Source organism: Limanda limanda, chromosome 8 (genome assembly GCF_963576545.1).
Source record: "Limanda limanda chromosome 8, fLimLim1.1, whole genome shotgun sequence".
NCBI classification, from domain to species: Eukaryota; Metazoa; Chordata; class Actinopteri; order Pleuronectiformes; family Pleuronectidae; genus Limanda; species Limanda limanda.
The window spans coordinates 11,911,650-11,929,904 of NC_083643.1; the positions used below are offsets into that span (position 1 = coordinate 11,911,650).

Consider the following 18,255-nt stretch of genomic DNA (forward strand, 5'->3'; position numbering starts at 1 on the left):
AGGAAGCCATCTATAAGAGGACACTGACTTTCTTGGGCACAGCAAGAAGAGACAAGATGGACCCAGGTTTAGATATGTTTGTCCAGCAGCTTCATATCAAGACTAAAATTATAATGCTCCTTGAAGACATCTGACGTGTTCTTAAAAAAAAGGAACCACCCTGCAGAACAATACCCAACCTTCAGGTATTTATTGTCCACTACTGCAGCAGCTGCCGCCTTTAAAGGCCAACGTTAGGTTTAGTACAAAAGGATCCTAGTGCAACTACAGTCATTTACAAGAGTCCAGGGGTCAGTGAAGTGCACAGTTGACAGTGGAGAGGCTTCAGTGGGTCAGATCTGAGAAGACTCCAGCCACAGGGAGGCGCTCTTCACTCGCGGCTGCTGAGAGTCCAGCTTCAGCAGCGCCATCACAGCGCCCTCTATCTTTGACATCCACACTTTCTGGTAAACACACGAAGTTGACATGATCGACAGTTAGTTGCAGCAGTTTGGATGGATTGTTCAGATTATACTGAATATTTTACTTTATTTTGTAGATCTTTATTCATTAAATTTAATTAACAATCCAGTGACTATTTACTGAAAATATGTGCATATGTATAAATGTATGGAGATAATACTGGAATATCCATAATGATAAAATCCATGTAGAGATTTTAACATTTTAAACTTGAATGTCACTCAGTAGACTCCCATTATGAAATCAACTTTTAATTCACTAGATCATGATTTTGAATCTGCATCAAATTACACACTCTAATAAATGTCAGTCCCTTAAACATGTCAGACTTATTTCCTCCATTGAGATCCATGAATTATTTTCTCAAAAAGAATCAAGGAAAATGTTAAAGTCTGTGAAAAACAATTCCTGGATTGTTGTGTGGTTCTGTGTAGATGTGATCACATAGCACACATGTTTTTGTGTAATTAACACATTGTGCGACATAATGATATCAGAGAGAACATAATGCATGCGCTGCTCTGCCAGCTGTCGGCCTCACACGCTTCTCACTGGACTGATCTACCTTGGCAGATTCGGACGCCGCCTGCAGGAGGAACGCCCCGATGCACTGCTGGTAGCGGTTCTGGTGCATGATGATGAAGGAGTGAGGCAGCCCCGATGCTGCAAGGAAAACACAGAAGAACCAGAACATCAAATAACATCAATGAACCCTCCTGGCTGTGAACAGAGCATCATTGAGTTCGGCTCAAATCAAACATATGAACTCTCTGACCTGACATTACGAAGGAGCAAAGAGTTGAATTTGTCACTATAAATATGAGTTCTCTCTGTGTGTGCTCTAATTACTTGATGCATTTAGCTGATCGATGTTCTTGAGCTGGAGTCGGTCCAGGGAGACGGGCTGGTCCAGAATGGTGAAGGTGCATCCCTCCTTCAGCAGCTGGTCCAGCTCCAGGTTCTGCGGCAGCCTCAGAGGATTCTGGTCCGGACCCATCTGCCTCTACACAGGAAGACGAGTCAAAGATGTTACGGAGCTGTTTCACTTCTACTGGACATCTGTCATCAGTCCAGAGGACAGTGAGAACAGCACCAGGGAGCCACGTACCTTCTTGTTTCTCTTTATCTTTGTGATGAGCAGGAACTCATCGAACAGGAAGACGTAAACATCGATGGGCTTTGTGTTCTCTGCACAGAAACCAAACAGAAGACGTTTAAAATGTTGTGCAAATCAGTGAGAGTAACAGTGCAAATAATACAGCGGTCCAATATGCATTTGTAATATGTATTGTTATAACTAAAGCAAATCAGTGTAAATAGTCCTGCATTGTAAATATGTGGAACGTTTGACCTGTAACCCTACATCCACTTTTGGGGGACCCCTCGTTATAAAGGGTGTGACTCCTGCCTCACTTCTATTTCTACTGACCTCCATGAAAGAGTTTATATCTAATTCACTAAAATTTGCACATGTGAGCCTCTCTGATAGTATGTGTGTAAGTTTCCTCGCTTGTTTAAAGTTATAGTGTTGTGGTTGTGTTGTTTAAGTTGTGTAGGAGAATTTTGTTGTTTGGGAATCGCCTGAAAACACATTCACAGTTCGTCCCTTTTGCGTCAAAACAAATTCCCACGGTGGCCTTGTTAGACTCCACCGGTCACAGGTCACATGTGTGGGACTAACAGCAGCTGAACAAACCTGTGAGCAGCACTTTCCCTTCGTGCAGCAGACTTCTGTGAGAAATGAGATTCTCCAGCGTGACGGTTTTCAGGAGATGTTTCAGATTCTGAAAGAGAAGGCAGCCGTTTAGAGAAGAAGAAAACATGTCTCGCCTTCAGCGTCTTATCTGCACGCGAGAGGTATTGGAGGATGAAGTGTCGGCGCGGATCTGTCGGTTTTAATCTTTGCTCTGCAAACAGTCACGAATGTTACACAAACAGACCTCAGGGACGAACGAGCGCTTGTCTCTCTCCCACACAGGCAGCCACACCAGGGCGTCCCGCAGCTGCTTCACCTTCTGGTAGTTATCCAGCCATTTCACCTTTCCCTCTAAATCACCTGGAAAACAGACAAGGGCCTCTTAAACAATAAAATGATAAACCAATATTCTTAATTACATACCTTATTGTAATTAAGAATAATAACAGACTTTAGTCACATCAATGACACCTTTTATTTTGATGGACATTTAAATTGTTCTCTGTCACGTCATGGTACAACACTGTGTTTGCCTCTGTAGTGACGGTTGCCTGCCAAACACAGGCGTGACGGTATCATGACAGATCACAGCTCGCTCCGGTGTTACAGTAAATATCCCTCCACACCCAGAGGACGTTGGCCGACACATCCGCCGCACCTTTTTTTAAAGGTGATGCTTCGATTAAAGATTTGTGAGGCCGCGCTGGTCGGTTTCATCTGGGTTATTTATTTGTTCAATACAATTTCCCACAGCCTGTCCCTCTAGTTAAAGAATAAACAGCCACAGCGGGTGTGCAGGCAGCGGTGTGGTGAGTGAACCGTCAGGGCCGCCGGCAGAGGTTCAAGGCTTCGTGAGGCCTGTTTGCTCTAAAACACACGAGCGGCTCTGTTTGTGTTGACGGAGATAAACGGCCTCACATGTGCTTAACATCATTCCTGCATCGTAATATGCCGACAAACAACCGGCACATGTGAGTCCCACCACTGAGCCGAGGCACTCCGCTGAGACACCTGACACCTGGAACACTTGTTTGTCATCAGCAGCTGACAAATATCTAAGTGGTGGTGGTGAGTTACACAACCAGCGACGCAACAATGCACACTCACGCTGTCATTGAGATTCTGCTGATAGGGCAGAGCTGAAATGCTCAGGTTGTAAAGGAGTCGTTTAACAAAGAAAAGAGTGAAAAAAAAGACGATTGTTAAAACAGTTAATAGACTGATAAGCTGAACTGAGATACACAAATTTAAACAACAACATTTTCACAAGGGATAAGAAGTGAGTGACTGTGACATGTACAGAATAAACCTGCTACAGGACTTCTGATTTCAAAAAGGTGTGTTGCTATGAAACCAGGTGTGTACCAGGTAACAATTGAACTGTGGAGGACTGTCAGAATATAAATAGCTTCCATCGGCATAAAGATGAACATGGAAATTTGAACATATTAGAGGAAGGTAATTAGTCAGAATTAAAAAAAGAAGCGGTCCCAAAATAGAACCTTGTGGAACATACTTTTTAACAATAGTTGGACTGTGAACACTCAGAAGCAACACAATGATGTCTGTCTATCTATCTATCTATCTATCTATCTATCTATCTATCTATCTATCTATCTATCTATCTATCTATCTATCTATCTATCTATCTATCTATCTATCTATCTATCTATCTCTCTGTCTATCTATCTATCCATCTGTCCATCTGTCCATCTAATCATCTATCTATCTATCTATCTCTCCGTCTGTCTGTCAATCCATCTATCTATCTATCTATCTATCTATCTATCTATCTATCTATCTATCTATCTATCTATCTATCTATCTATCTATCTATCTATCTATCTATCTATCTATCTATCTATCTCTCTGTCTATCTATCTATCCATCTGTCCATCTATCTATCTATCTATCTATCTATCTATCCATCCATCCATCTGTCCATCTGTCCATCTATCCATCTATCTATCTCTCTATCTGTCCCTCCATCTATCTATCCATCTATCCATCTGTCCATCTGTCCATCTGTCCATCTGTCCATCTGTCTATCTATCTATCTATCTATCTATCTATCTATCTATCTATCTATCTATCTATCTATCTATCTATCTATCTATCTCTCTATCTCTCCGTCTATCCATCTATCCATCTCTATCTGTCCCTCCATCCATCTATCTATCTATCTGTCCCTCCATCCATCTATCCATCTATCCATCTGTCCATCTGTCCATCTAATCATCTATCTATCTATCTATCTATCTATCTATCTATCTATCTATCTATCTATCTATCTATCTATCTATCTATCTATCTATCTATCTATCTATCTATCTATCTATCTATCTATCTATCTATCTATCCATCCATCTATCTATCTATCTATCCATCTATCCATCTATCCATCTATCCATCTGTCCATCTATCCATCTATCTATCTCTCTATCTGTCCCTCCATCCATCTATCTATCTATCCATCTATCCATCTGTCCATCTGTCCATCTGTCCATCTGTCCATCTGTCCATCTGTCCATCTAATCATCTATCTATCTATCTATCTATCTATCTATCTATCTATCTATCTATCTATCTATCTATCTATCTATCTATCTATCTATCTATCTATCTATCTATCTATCCATCCATCTATCTATCCATCTATCCATCTATCCATCTGTCCATCTGTCCATCTGTCCATCTAATCATCTATCTATTTATCTATCTATCTATCTATCTATCTATCTATCTATCTATCTATCTATCTATCTATCTATCTATCTATCTATCTATCTATCTATCTATCTATCTATCTATCTATCTATCTATCTATCTATCTATCTATCTATCTATCTATCTATCTATCTATCTATCTATCTATCTATCTCTTCGTCTGTCTGTCTATCCATCTATCTATCTATCTATCTATCTATCTATCTATCTATCTATCTATCTATCTATCTATCTATCTATCCATCTATCCATCTATCCATCTATCCATCTATCCATCTATCCATCTATCCATCTATCCATCTATCTATCCATCCATCCATCTATCCATCCATCCATCCATCCATCCATCCATCCATCCATCCATCCATCTATCTATCTATCTATCTATCTATCTATCTATCTATCTATCTATCTATCTATCTATCTATCTATCTATCTATCTATCTATCTATCTATCTATCTATCTATCTATCTATCTATCTATCCATCCGTCCATCTGTCCATCTGTCCATCTGTCCATCTATCCATCTATCTATCTCTCTATCTGTCCCTCCGTCCATCTATCCATCTATCTATCTATCTAGCCATCCATCCATCCATCCATCCATCCATCCATCTATCTATCTATCTATCTATCTATCTATCTATCTATCTATCTATCTATCTATCTATCTATCTATCTATCTATCTATCTATCTATCTATCTATCTATCTATCTATCTATCTATCTGTCCATCTACCCATCTATCTATCTATCTCTCTATCTCTCTATCTCTCTGTCTAGCTGTCCATCCATCCATCCATCCTCCGTGAAGATGTGTGTGTGTGCTGCTCACATATGGACGTGTCCACCTGCTCTGCTATCGCCTGCAGGCCTCGGGTCTCGTCCTCCGTCTCACACCTCTTGGCGATGTTCCGCAGCAGCAGCGGGTATCGAGTCAGCCTCTGCAGTGGCGCCACCAACAGGTCACGCAGCTGCAGCCGCCGGCACTGCTCGTTCCTCTCACACCACTAGAGAGAGAAAAGGGGGGAGGGTGAGAGCGGTCAGAGGGGTGAGGGAGCTCGTCACGGTGTTGGTTGAAACAGAGGAGAGAGAGGGGGGGGATGGGCGGCGGAAATAATGTGAAGAGAAATGATATCTAAGTCCAAGACATAATAAAATTAAAGTATTAAAGGATAATGACATCAATAAAAGCTTATTGGAGTCAGGAGGTAACAGGGTCCAGTCGGGTGTGAGCTGGAGCTGGAGCTACTTTACTTAGGGTTTCTGATCAAGAGCTGTTGATGTGCAAGAAGCTGCATGATTCACAAACTCCTCTTAAGAGTGTTGATATGAATCTGATCAGAAAGAAATTAGGGAGAGTCGAAGTCTGATTCCAGCTCTTGTTTGAGGATATTGCTGCGTAAGGACGCCGAGGGCAGAGGAGGAGGAAGTGATCAAACATTTGACTTAAGTAAAGTAATAAAGACGCAGGAGATCATCATTGTTTCTGCATAACTAACTGAAGCATAACGGGATTATCAGTGATTATCAGTACTTCTGATAATCACATTTTATGACTCAGTAATACAGTAAAGCAGGTAATCGTTCTCCTTGCCTCTCACGACAGACGAGGTTACACAAGGGACAAAATGCTCACATTCCTATTTTGCTGAGGCTTGGTGACACTGAATTGGTTGTTTGCTGTTAAGGCAGCAACGTGTCTGAGTGTCCTCTCTCACAGCTGGCATCGCGTTGTCAATTGGTACATGGTGTCCCTGCCACCCCCCCACTCACACACACACACACCAGTCAGCTGCCCTCCTGTACCTTCACGTAGGATCCAAAGTCCTCTCGGTGCTTCAGACTGTCCAGATAAAGCAGAGCCGTGGAGTAGTTCAGGCAGTACTTCTGCAGACTGTGACATATGCCCTCCTGGAAAGCCTGCCAACAGAAAGAGGTGTTACAGTAGAACTCTCCCTTCAGGCCGCTGATAAACTGATCATTAAAGGGGAAACCTGTGAATCATTTAACAGTGTGATGGAGAAATACTTTATCATTATCTTCCAGCTTCCAGAGGAGATTTCTTTGTAATTTATTAGTGACGGAACATTTATCAAATCAAGGCTGTGCCATTTAACTAGTCTCCCCCCCTTCGGTTTCTTTGTTGTTTTTATACCAAAATTACACAAGAACTTCAGAATGCTTTGCCGCAAAAGTTGGAGTAAGGATGGGCAGAGAAGGTAAAGATTGAATTTTGACCTGGACCTGAACACAGGTGCACATCTATGAGGATGTGAGGGTGTTTGTTTTTTACATTTTTGCCTAATTATTTATGGACCTTGATGAAAAAAAACAGGACTAAGGAGATATCTACGAGTGAGTGAAATTCAGTGCTGATCCAAATTTAGATTGAGATATGTTTTTATTTAGGGAGGTATGGCGTTTTCATCTGCTGAACAGGAACAAACAGGACTGAAAACCTGTAACTATCACCAAAGTGTAGCTGAGATAACATGCATTCAGCAAGAAGCAACAGTTTATATGCGTCTTCCACAGAACTATGTCTAAATGAATATGGCAGATTCTTTGCAGAATTCAAAAGAGACCGTTGGCGGAGGTATGCACTCAACTGTCATTCTGGTTTAACCTGCTTTCTATAGTCAGTGTAGAAATAATACAAAACACAAACCAAATGAAAATGTGTGCATGATTCGGAAATATAGTAATTCTAACAATATTCCTAATTGTTATTATTCATCATTTATTCACTTTAACGTGTGAGGTTTAATCTTTAGAGTTTTGCAATATTTGCACAACTCTCCAGCAAATATTTTGAGAGTTCAGGGTTAAATGCTTCCTTTGTCTGCTTGTTGTTTTTGTACAACTGTGTGAGTGTAGACTGTGATCAAAGAGTGTGTGTGTGTTGGTCCCACTTGCCTTGCTCAGCAGCTCCAGCAGGGTGGACCCGCCACCCTTGGTAATCTCCAACGTGTCCTTTATGACGCGGAGGAGGTTGGTCAGGAAACCGAAGCTCACCTGCAGCCGAAAACACACTCAGTGTCAAATGTCAGCGCGGAGCCATGAGACACTGTCCTCGCTCAGTTCCAACAGAATCACATTACACAAAAGAAAGAGAGGGAGGCGAGCGGACGGCCGAGCAGCAGCACGACGCCGCCATCACTGAACGAACAAGTTAATAAACGACAGCGCTCGTGCTTCTGATTCGGATCCAGTCTCACCAGGCAGAGCTCCTGGAGGTTTGCAAACAGTCTCCAGGTGTCGACGTCAGTCAGGGAGTTCCTCAGCTGCAGGTTTGTGAGTGTAGCCGAAAACACCTGAAAGCAACAAGAGAAGTCAGACAGAGAGAATGGACTCACACCATCTACTGCATCCAATTTCTAATCCACGGCCGTAAAGAAAAGAAAGAAACCTGTGCTTTAAACCTCGGTGACAGGAATTCAGTGAGAGCACGAAAAACACAAAGCAGCGGGTGTTGGGTTTCATTTGGTTTGGGTCTATTTGCATGTGTGTGTTTGTGTGTGTTTGTGTGTGCTTTTAGAGTCACCTCTTTGAGCACCATGAGCTGATCCAGGAAGTAGACACACTCACTAGTGAAGAGCTCCCATATGGCCTGTTCTCTCTTGGAGCCCTGAGGACACGAGGTGGTGTTCACCTCGGAAGACTGGTCCCGCAGGAACTCCACCACAGTGAAGTCCTGCACACACACATGCACACACACACACACACACACGCACACACACAAACACACACACACGGACACACACACACACACGGACAGAAAGACAAATCACGGCGTTAACAAGAAGACGAATAAATGAACAAACACGAAGGGGATCTGTATCTTCACTTGTTCCTCAAACATCTCGTTCAGCATATTTGTATAACGGCTTTATAGTCTGTCACTGCAAAGTTCCATCCACCAGCCTGACACACATTTAACACGTGTCAGAGTTTGTTTACATACGAGCTCAGAGTCGACCGGTTGAGTTGCTGCCTAGAAATTCAGGTTTTTGCACAACGTTGCAGAAACCGCTCGGAGCTTCAAACCTCAGTCCTGTTACTCGTGAGTCACTTGTTAAACACTGAACTCTATTTGGTTTGGGAATCTGAATCTGTTCAAACTTGGCTTGGATTAGAAGTCGCTGTGCAGACAGAACCAACCTGATGATTTTCAACACAGCACAGATGACAGTAATCATTTCTCACCTTATACTTCTGAAGCTCGGGGTTTCTCCAGTCTTGAATCTGTGCCGTGGAGAGATAATTCTCGATGTCTGACACCGTGCCTGTCTGCGACTTCCCTTTAGTCTGAAATGGGAAGCACAAGGAAAAACAATGACACAAGGAACATATTGAAAATACCACATAAAGGTGTTGTATTTTCTCTAGATCTAAACAAACAGATTTGGCTAAAGTTCTGCAATTCCAGTGTTACAAAAGGGCCAGAAGGGACTAAGAGGAACCACATTAATCTGCTTGGAGAAGTGGGTCAGAGAACAATGTCCGAAACCAATCGCTCACTGAGAAAAACAATCGGTTCAGACCACAAGCTTCTCACAGGCAGACTCACAACAACCAGCGGCAGACAAACAACACACGCACCGTGCTACGCCTCGAGAACGGCCACTTCGACTTCTTTGTATCTGTGAAAGTCAAACATGAAATGCCGGTTATTAATAAAAGGTCAAACATGTCTAGCAAATGGGATTAGAATCAAACAACCACATCAGCGTGTTAGGATAAAAAACTGTGAGGAAACAGTAATTACGGCTGAATAAACACAGAACTGAGAACAAATAGTGTAATGTGTTGCCGATGTGCCTTTGGGACATGATCTGTGGTTCGACACCACAAACAGAAACAGTGATAATGTAAATTATTTCGCCTATTAAGACAAATTAAAAACTGGACACGGCTAAAATCTGTCATCCCCAGGCTGGAGCTGATTCCATTTATCTGACTCTCTTATTAATTTGTGGTCCCTGAATAAATGTTTGATGTGGGATGTTCTCGGTTTGCAGGATGAACCGAAAACTACTCAACTGATTGTCATGAAATGCTGTGGAGGGGTGGAGAACTAATTTTGGTGCGAATCTGGGGTTTATTATTACTTCACAGAGATGAATTCATGGATCCTGATGAAAATATGATTTTGTGATTTTGATGTGCAGATCCCCAAAATCTGGATCTAGTGACTTTAAATGTGGAAAAATAAGGGGACTGTCAGGCTTATGCTGGATCATTCACATGCAGAATTTGGGTTTGCCAAGAATATCTTTTTCTATTCTTAAACTGTGAATGATAAAAGTTAATTATAGGGTAGGATTTCTGCGAGGGATTTGATGTAACTGATTAACTACAGGCTTTAACAGATTAAATATAAATATAATCAGTGAGCTCTCTAAAGCCTCTTTCCACATAATGCAAAGTTTGCTTCTAGGAAGTGTTGATGTGTTGAAATATAACAAGATATGTTCATTTCAGTTAATCTGGGAAGCCTCATTTAGAAACACAGGTTTACTGCTCGAGCTGAAAGGGTGAAATTCACAGTATGAGAACAACACAATATGTATATATGTAAAATAAAATATAATTTTACCAGAAAAGTTTATACTACTTAATCTTCCAGCTGCTCCATTGGATACAAAAAGATCTCCGGGGGAAACATCCAATCCGGGCAAACTGACCACCACAGAACTCCGTCTCCTTTCCTGGAGCCTGAGGGAACAGAAGCCGACAGGTGAGCGTCTTCGTGCCGACGTGAAAACTGAACATTTTACAAACAGCGTCCGAGAGTCACTGTAACAAGCAGCGTTATTCTTCTATTGTCCGTGTAATCCAGCACGAAGAGCACAGACTTAATGCGAGCCCAAAGGAAATAACAGAATTCCTTTTGTCGTTTTACGTGGTTGAAATACCACTGACATACCATCTGCTATGTGCAGCAAATTGGTGATTAACATGAGTCGGGGAAATCATAGAGGATAAGTGTTGTGTGTCTGATTTATGGGGGGGGATAGCTGCTGATTATTGGATCACCCTGTTTGTGTAGAAGGCGACTGTCAGTGTGAACCAGTTATAATCCTCTCAGTTTCCCTTTCATAGTTTTGTCCGGCCTGCCCTTTAGCCTCAGGCAAAACTCAAACAGCCACTTTTCACAAGTGCTCTGACTTAATCTCTTACAATTTCACTTCAGGGATTAAAGCTGAAAGAAATTTTGCAATCACAAATCAAGGAGCCTTAATAAATAGAATTCAATCATGTGACGAAGCTGTGGCTGAGACGTAGAGTGCAGACCGATCCCCTGAATGAACGATTTGATACGAGAGAAAGGTTTTAACACATGTAGTAACACTTAATCTGCGACTGTGTGGTTAAGAATCTCGGTCAAAAATTTGCAGTAGTTTCACGTTGCATCAGTCGGCAGAAAAAGGGCGCCTAGCAACCGGACGAGCTGGTTTTGCCAAAAGTTAGGTTCACTTTCAGCTCGTTGACATTGATCGACAGCTTGTCAGTGACCTGTGCAGTCAGGCTGCAATGTCACGTCTAAAGTTTTCAGGGGATTGGCTTTTAAAAAGAAGAGTTTAGAGATAAGAGGACGAGAAACAAAAAGAAACGATGACAGGAAACCCAACTAGATCTTTGTTATAAAAATCAGGTGGTGCATTGTAAATACATCCTCGTTTCCAGAGAACACTTTCTGCTTGATAAAGGTCGGGTCATAAAGGAAGTCTGACTTTACAGTTAATGTGTTTATGATGGTGATTCAACAAACTGGAGCAGAAGTACAAGCAGGAGGAACAACGCTGGCTCTGCTGAGTCACTGTCTGCTATTATATGTAAAAATCGGCCGTGCTGGACTGAAAGGTCACTCTCTCCTCTTCCTCTCATGTCCGCCCCTCTCCTGGTACAGTAGCTGCACATTTCTGCTGCACGGTTGCACAAGCAGCAGGGGAGACAAACACATGTGAGGCCCCATGGCTGCAGGGGCCAGGAGGAAACTTGGTCTGCAGCTGAACAGGAGGAACCGGGACTTTCCTCCGGGGAGCTTTTGTTGAGCTGTAGAGGAACCGACTGTTCACCGAGCTCCCTGACGGAGGCCGGGTTCCCTCCTGGTAAACTGATACAACCACGAGTCAGTGTCACAGTAAACAGTCAACAGCACCTGGGCGCTGTAGAGAATGCGCAGCTGATGGGACAGTGAGGGAGGCACTCCTCTAAACCAGGTCAGTGCCTCCTTGCAGTCCACTCCGCAGCATCCTCACAATGACATCCTGTTGCTTTGTGGCGGCTCGGAGAGAGAGCCTCCTCTGTGTCCGCCTCTCTGCCACGCAGGGCACTTGGGAAAATGGGCGCTTTTGTTCCCGCCCAAGACGAGAAATAATGATGCCCCACAACAAAACTGTCCCAACCAATGGCTCACAAGGCCCGGCCACTGTAAGAGGCGCAGTGCCAGTGTGTAATTACTGGGACAATAGCTGCCTAATTATCCAGTGAGGTGAAGAGCCCAGGCAGCCCATTAGGAGGGGTGTGGGTGGCAGTGAGAGAAAACAGCCTTAATGAGAGCCTGTCTAGTCCGTCCATAACCATGGGACTCTCAAAACTTAACCCACCAAGTTTATGCTCCATTAACAAAGGCATGAATGACAATGAATGCACAATGGGGCTCCTCAAACCAAAAAGTTCCCGTCCTCCCGGGTCGCAGGCCGCTCCTGATGCCATGTCGTGACATGTTACAGCTTTCGTTTCTGCCTCATTTAAAGTATTTTGCATACTTCCATAAAAAACAAAAACGCAGACAGCGGAATAGCTGGTTATAGCAGGTTACAGGAAATATTTACTAGGTTCATGCTATGCAAACATGTTCTCACAAGCCCGATAGAGAAGTTTGCGGCTGCGCAGACCGGGCGACACAGGCAACATGCAAATCAGTCCAAGGTGCACCTACCGAGAACAGCAGTGGTCTTTCTCCTGCGAAAAAAAAAACAAAAAAAACTCAGCATCAGCCAGTGTAAAACTTTACACTGTGCCCACATTACACACCAATACATCACTGTTCACTGGAAACACACAGAGATGATTCACTGACTTGTAGTATAACTCTAGTACAATTTAATCCTCTACTTCTATCCTTGAAAAGGGTGAAACAGTTTTAAAAAGCTTTAAAGGTTCAATGTGTAGAATTTAGTGACATCTACTGGTGAAGTTGCATTTTGCAGCTAAATACCCCTCAGCCCACCCTCCCCTCCCAAACATGAAAGAGACCCTGTGGTGGCCTTCAGTTGTCATTAAAGCTCAAAAGGTGTTTCGATTGTCCAGTCTGGGCTACTGTAAAAAAACATGGCGGCCTCCATAGAGAGGACCCGCTTCTGATCTTAATATAAAGTATTTAAATATAAAGGGCCAACTCTAGGATAAAGAAAACAACCATTCGTACAATTTGGATGAAACCCACGAGTGAAAACTTAACTAGGTTTATCTTATATTTAATTTCTGCCAATAGATCCCTTTCACCTAAATCTTACACACTGAACCTTTAATTCCACTGTGTGTCTCACTGTACCCTCAGCATTGACCAGGGGGCCGCGGGGACCCCCTACCAACGCCACTGTATCACTTTCAAACACATTCAAATCTCAATCAGTGTTTTAAGTGGCCGCTCCGATTCAAAAGCCTCTGATATCTGAGGAGAATGTCGGCACTCTATTGAGAATGTGCGCGCTTGAATACCGCCAGTTGATGAATAGATCTCTCCATTATCTTTCCCCATCGCTCACTGACCCCTCCATTATTGGGTGACTGCTGACTGCGGTGAATGGGGGCCCGAGGAGAGCACTTCCCAGGGCTCTCCGGGGCAGTGGGCTTGGCCAGAGCTGTCAGTGCATGTAACTGCTGATTCATTTGCTGTCAAAAGCTCGCATTGTGAGTGACCACCGCAGGAGGCAACGCGGAATGAGGCGGAGAGAAGGGTTTCTCTCCAAGGAAGGAATGTGTAACTATTTCATTTGCAGGCTTTGGGATAAAAAATCCACATGACTTGTGGTCTTCCTTGATGTTTGTGTGGCGATTAGGGGAAACAAATGGTTTATGCTGGACAATGGTCTTCTTTATTCTGCGGGTTTGCCTCAAATAAAATAACAATTTACCCTGCAAGTATAAGCTCACCTGTTCCTCCCCATCTGGAAATCCAAAGGCTTTCTCAAGAGTAGGAAGAGCACTGTGACATTGCTGTCTCAAGGAGGCGCTACCATTGTCAAACGTCTTTGATCTATGTGATCTGGTTCTCTGTCGGCCTGAGGATGAGACGGGCTTGTGATCGTGAGAGAGGTCGCCATCAGAGAGCGTCCCTGCCGCCAGAGGAGATTTGGCTCTGTGGAGTCGGGATAGCGTGCTGGCAGAGAGCGGCTCCTCCTCCGTGCTCCCCATCCTCACAGGGTCCCGAGAGTCCATCAGAGGACGCCGGGTGCTCCTCATCCTCCTCAAGGTGGGAGAGGTGGAGATGCGTGCTGGGGCCTGCCGGTCAAACTGGAACAAAGGTGCCACCAAACTGTCAGTGTCCACCAGGGAGGAATGTCTGAGCCTGGAGTGTGTCCGTGTGAGGTCTATGTGCATGATGACCGGGTTGCTGGTCTGGCTCTCCTTGTGCTCGAAGGACCCACAGTCCGTTTGAGTCTGTGCGTTTGCCACACCTGGGCCCACATCTTCATTCTCGGACCAATCGATGTAACTCCAGTCCAGCGTCTTCTCCACGTCCTCGTCTTTGCCCTGAAGGATAACGTGCTTCAGCGTAGACATTGTAGCCTCACAGGCATGGTAGTGCAGCAGGGATCAGAAAACGTGGGATCTGACGGTCTGCTCTGGTTTCGCCTCCTCTGGGTTAAGGTCAGATGATAATCCTGTCGCATTCCAACACGCTTCACACCGTGCACTTCTCAAGCCTCTGGGAGAAAAAGAGCAGGAAAATGCGTCAATACACACGCAAAATAGAGCAGACCGGGCACAGACTTAGCTCCTAATCTTCTGAGAGGGGATTTGATCAGGGGTGTGCAGAACTCTTAGAGCTTTAAACAACAATAAGGTGCAATAATTCATGTGTCTGTGAAGATAGATTAGACCTGGTCCTGATGCTACGGCGCAAATATTACAGTGAACAGTCAAATGTATGAAATGTGCTCCACAGTGTAAATCTAGGACACACAAAGAGGGAAAGGAGACAATGCACCTGACTACAGCTCCTATGTCCCAGACTTGTATCTGGTGTGTATGTCCTCCTTCCTCATAGAGTCTACTGCACACTGAACTCACAACAGATCTGCTATAATATGTCTTTACTCCTGTTTGCCCACCATGTAGGATTATTGTCATTGTTTAATCACGTCCACGAGGTAAGAAAGGTGTAAAAGAATAAAAACACTCAGCGTGAAAACAAACACCACGTGGTCTCTAACTACATTTTAACGTGAGAAAGTCTGGTTTACTTACATCCACCGGAGCGAAGACCTGACCGACTGGTGGAGGAGTGGAGAGGGAGGGAGGGAGAGAGGGAGGAGAGAGAGAGAGAGAGAGAGAGAGAGAGAGAGAGAGAGAGAGAGAGAGAGAGAGAGAGAGAGAGAGAGAGAGAGAGAGAGAGAGAGAGAGAGAGACACACACTCACACACGGACTCACTCACACACACACACACTCTCTCTGTATAAAGAAGCTCGCTGATCCAGAAGCAGAGGAGAGTCTTCGTCTTTTTTCTTCTTTGGTTGTGTGAGAAACAGAGAGAGAGAGAAACAGAGAGAAACAGAGAGAGAGAGAGAGGCTCCTGCTTCTGGTGGCGACGGATCAGGTCCGAGTGGAGGGAGAGGAGGAGGAAGAGGAGGAGGAGGGAGGGGAGCCGATCACACTGCTGGAGGAGGAGGAGGAGGAAAGGTGCGACTGTTCAGACTGACTACATGGAACATCAATGTCTCTCTCTCTCTCTCTCTCTCTCTCTCTCTCTCACACACGCACAGTGCTGTCATAGCAGAAGAAAACGAAACACAACCCTCCCTGACGATTATAAATAGAATATATGAATATGGTCTATTAATAAATGTGAAATCTATGAATGAAGTTGTGTAACTGCATTGACTTCACAATCGCTGCAGATGCTCAAAATGTGTCTCCATTTGAAACCAAATCATAACAATGTGTATTTAGACCTAAATATCTGATCAGCATCATGGACAACAAGTTAAAACATAGTTTCACGTTTTTTTTTTAACTTTAACTTTCAGCTATCTAGTTTATCTTAAAAGACAGAGTTTTCTTTTTATGGATTGGAATTAAATATTAAATTTTTCTTTGTAATTTATTACCACTCAACAGTTGGTAGAAAACTGCAGTTTAGTTGGCCAAGTTAAAAAAAGTACTTCTTTTTAGGATAATAAATTCCCTGTGGAGAAATACTCAAATCAAGTGGTGTACAAGTACCTTACACATGTACTTGAGTTGAACAAATGTACTTTGTAACTTTTCACTTCTGTATTGTCTTTAATGTGTATGTCAGGAGGTAACGTGTATTTCTTTCATAAGGTAAAAATTACACTGTATTTATAATATGCAGTATCTATGGGTAATACTGTTCTTGAATAAGGTTTTGCCACAGACGCCATTTTTAACTGACCTGAATGTAAAGTGTTATTTAACTTCTTATTTTCTGTCACAGATTTCTTTGTATCACAATGAGGATCACACTGGTTCAGCCTGTAACCGTGTTGACTTCCCAGACGACGTGCCTTAGTTTGCATGTAAACATAAGGACCATGTTGGCATACAAACATTTCATTATAATTTGGTGACGTTACAGCATAAAAAGGTCAGTGATAATCTGTCTCACCTGCAGACTGTGTGTATGGCCTGAAGAACCAGTCTTTGTAAGAGCTAACCTTTCATGGCCCACTTGTTTGTATATACCACACAGACAACAACAGCTGAGTTACCTGTCACTTCACTAAGATGAACACTAGAGGGTGATATAGTTGAGATAACGGGATTGTCTGTGTGACATTTGCAGCAGAGAACTAGCGACCTCTGGTGTATGCATGTGGGTAGTACATTAAAATATCCCACACGAGCCTCGGCCACTGTTTCCCTGTCACTGCAACTCATTCAGATCATCTACTGCTGGTCAAAGATACTTTACTTCGGTACAAGCACTATTCCAACGATGTAATAGGTTTTCAATTTCTTTAATGGTAAAATCCTTCATTCAAAAATACTCATTCTATTCCCTGTGACTGATTTTAGTGCGTTACTTTAATCCTTCATTAATACTGATGCATCCAAGTTTATGCAACATTATAATGTTTCAGCAGGCGAAGGTGGAGCTACGTTAAACTACTTCACATAAATGGTCTATAAAATATTATGTACCTAAAAATAACAGTACAATAATGTGTATTATTAAATGAAATAGATAGCATTTGTCTATTCAAATGAGGATCAGACTGTATCTTTAGACAAATTCAAACTATTTTCTGCCAAAGTATTGAATAAAGATATTTTTGTTTCTTTCCACCTCTAGGGGTTGTATATTTCAAGCCTGACGATTTTGGTCTGAAAGGAAACAAATGAACAAAGCAGAAAAAACAAGATTCGAGAATACATGTCAAAACAGAAGACTTTAAAACAGAGAAATGACATCGTATATGACAATGTTCGGCTTTTGTATGAAGAGGAAAAAGAGACGTTTATGATTTTGTGTGTGTTTTTGTGTGTCAGTCCAGCTCCTGTATCAGTGTGGAGGCCTGAGAAACACACCCGCTCCGACCATGTGTCATTGTTTGATTTCCTGCCAAATGTTTGCACAACCCTACATTTTTTTCGAAGAAAATAAAAGAAACAATTTTGAAAACATGTCAAGAGACTTTTAATGTGTGATTTATGATTAGTGCAGTTGCATCGCCATCTAGTGTTCTCCTGGCCTGTGCTTTTACTTTTAATGGATTTCCCAAATATTTCCTGAAGCAGCAGGTGTTCAGATTTTTAGGATTTCTGAGCTGCAGCCTTACTTCACTTCAGCTGAATGGAAACCAAGAAACCATTTAATGTTTTAATGACATAATTCATGTTACTGTGGATTATGGAATGGCCTGCAATAAAAGCTGTGATAGTGAAAAGAAGCAGAATTAAATATTGTCTAGAAAATATTGTGTTATTTCATGATTCTATTTAGCCTATTTTAGCTTATTTATTTAATACTGAGCACTATGGGTCCACACTGTCACTTATATAATGTTATCTGCTTGTCTACTCACACACACGCACACGCACACGCACACGCACACGCACACACACACACACACACACACACACACACACAAAATTGTATATTTTGGT

The 18,255-nt window shown here is 42.8% G+C and overlaps 1 protein-coding gene and 1 long non-coding RNA gene across 3 annotated transcripts; one reads left to right on the plus strand and one right to left on the minus strand.

Moving 5' to 3' along the window:
* Window positions 1-175: 175 nt before the first annotated feature.
* Window positions 176-15,436, minus strand: plekhg7 (pleckstrin homology domain containing, family G (with RhoGef domain) member 7). The gene is made up of 17 exons (XM_061077065.1): window positions 15,372-15,436; window positions 14,055-14,829; window positions 12,838-12,860; window positions 10,489-10,607; window positions 9,492-9,532; window positions 9,096-9,197; window positions 8,434-8,583; window positions 8,108-8,203; window positions 7,806-7,904; window positions 6,696-6,809; window positions 5,722-5,896; window positions 2,403-2,518; window positions 2,159-2,246; window positions 1,571-1,650; window positions 1,312-1,465; window positions 1,028-1,125; window positions 176-443 (listed from the first exon to the last, which is right to left on the minus strand). The coding sequence occupies exons 2-17, from the start codon at window positions 14,682-14,684 to the stop codon at window positions 333-335; spliced, it is 2,196 nt and encodes a 731-aa protein (XP_060933048.1). The 5' UTR covers window positions 14,685-14,829; window positions 15,372-15,436; the 3' UTR covers window positions 176-332.
* LOC133009543 (uncharacterized) lies at window positions 10,494-17,783 on the plus strand. 2 transcript variants are annotated; one of them, XR_009680547.1, is made up of 3 exons: window positions 10,494-10,629; window positions 16,583-16,732; window positions 17,441-17,783. It is a non-coding gene; the product is annotated as an uncharacterized LOC133009543 (long non-coding RNA). The 2 variants fall into 2 exon arrangements; XR_009680546.1 differs by lacking the exon at window positions 10,494-10,629 and adding an exon at window positions 15,539-15,804.
* The last annotated feature ends 472 nt before the right edge of the window (window positions 17,784-18,255 follow it).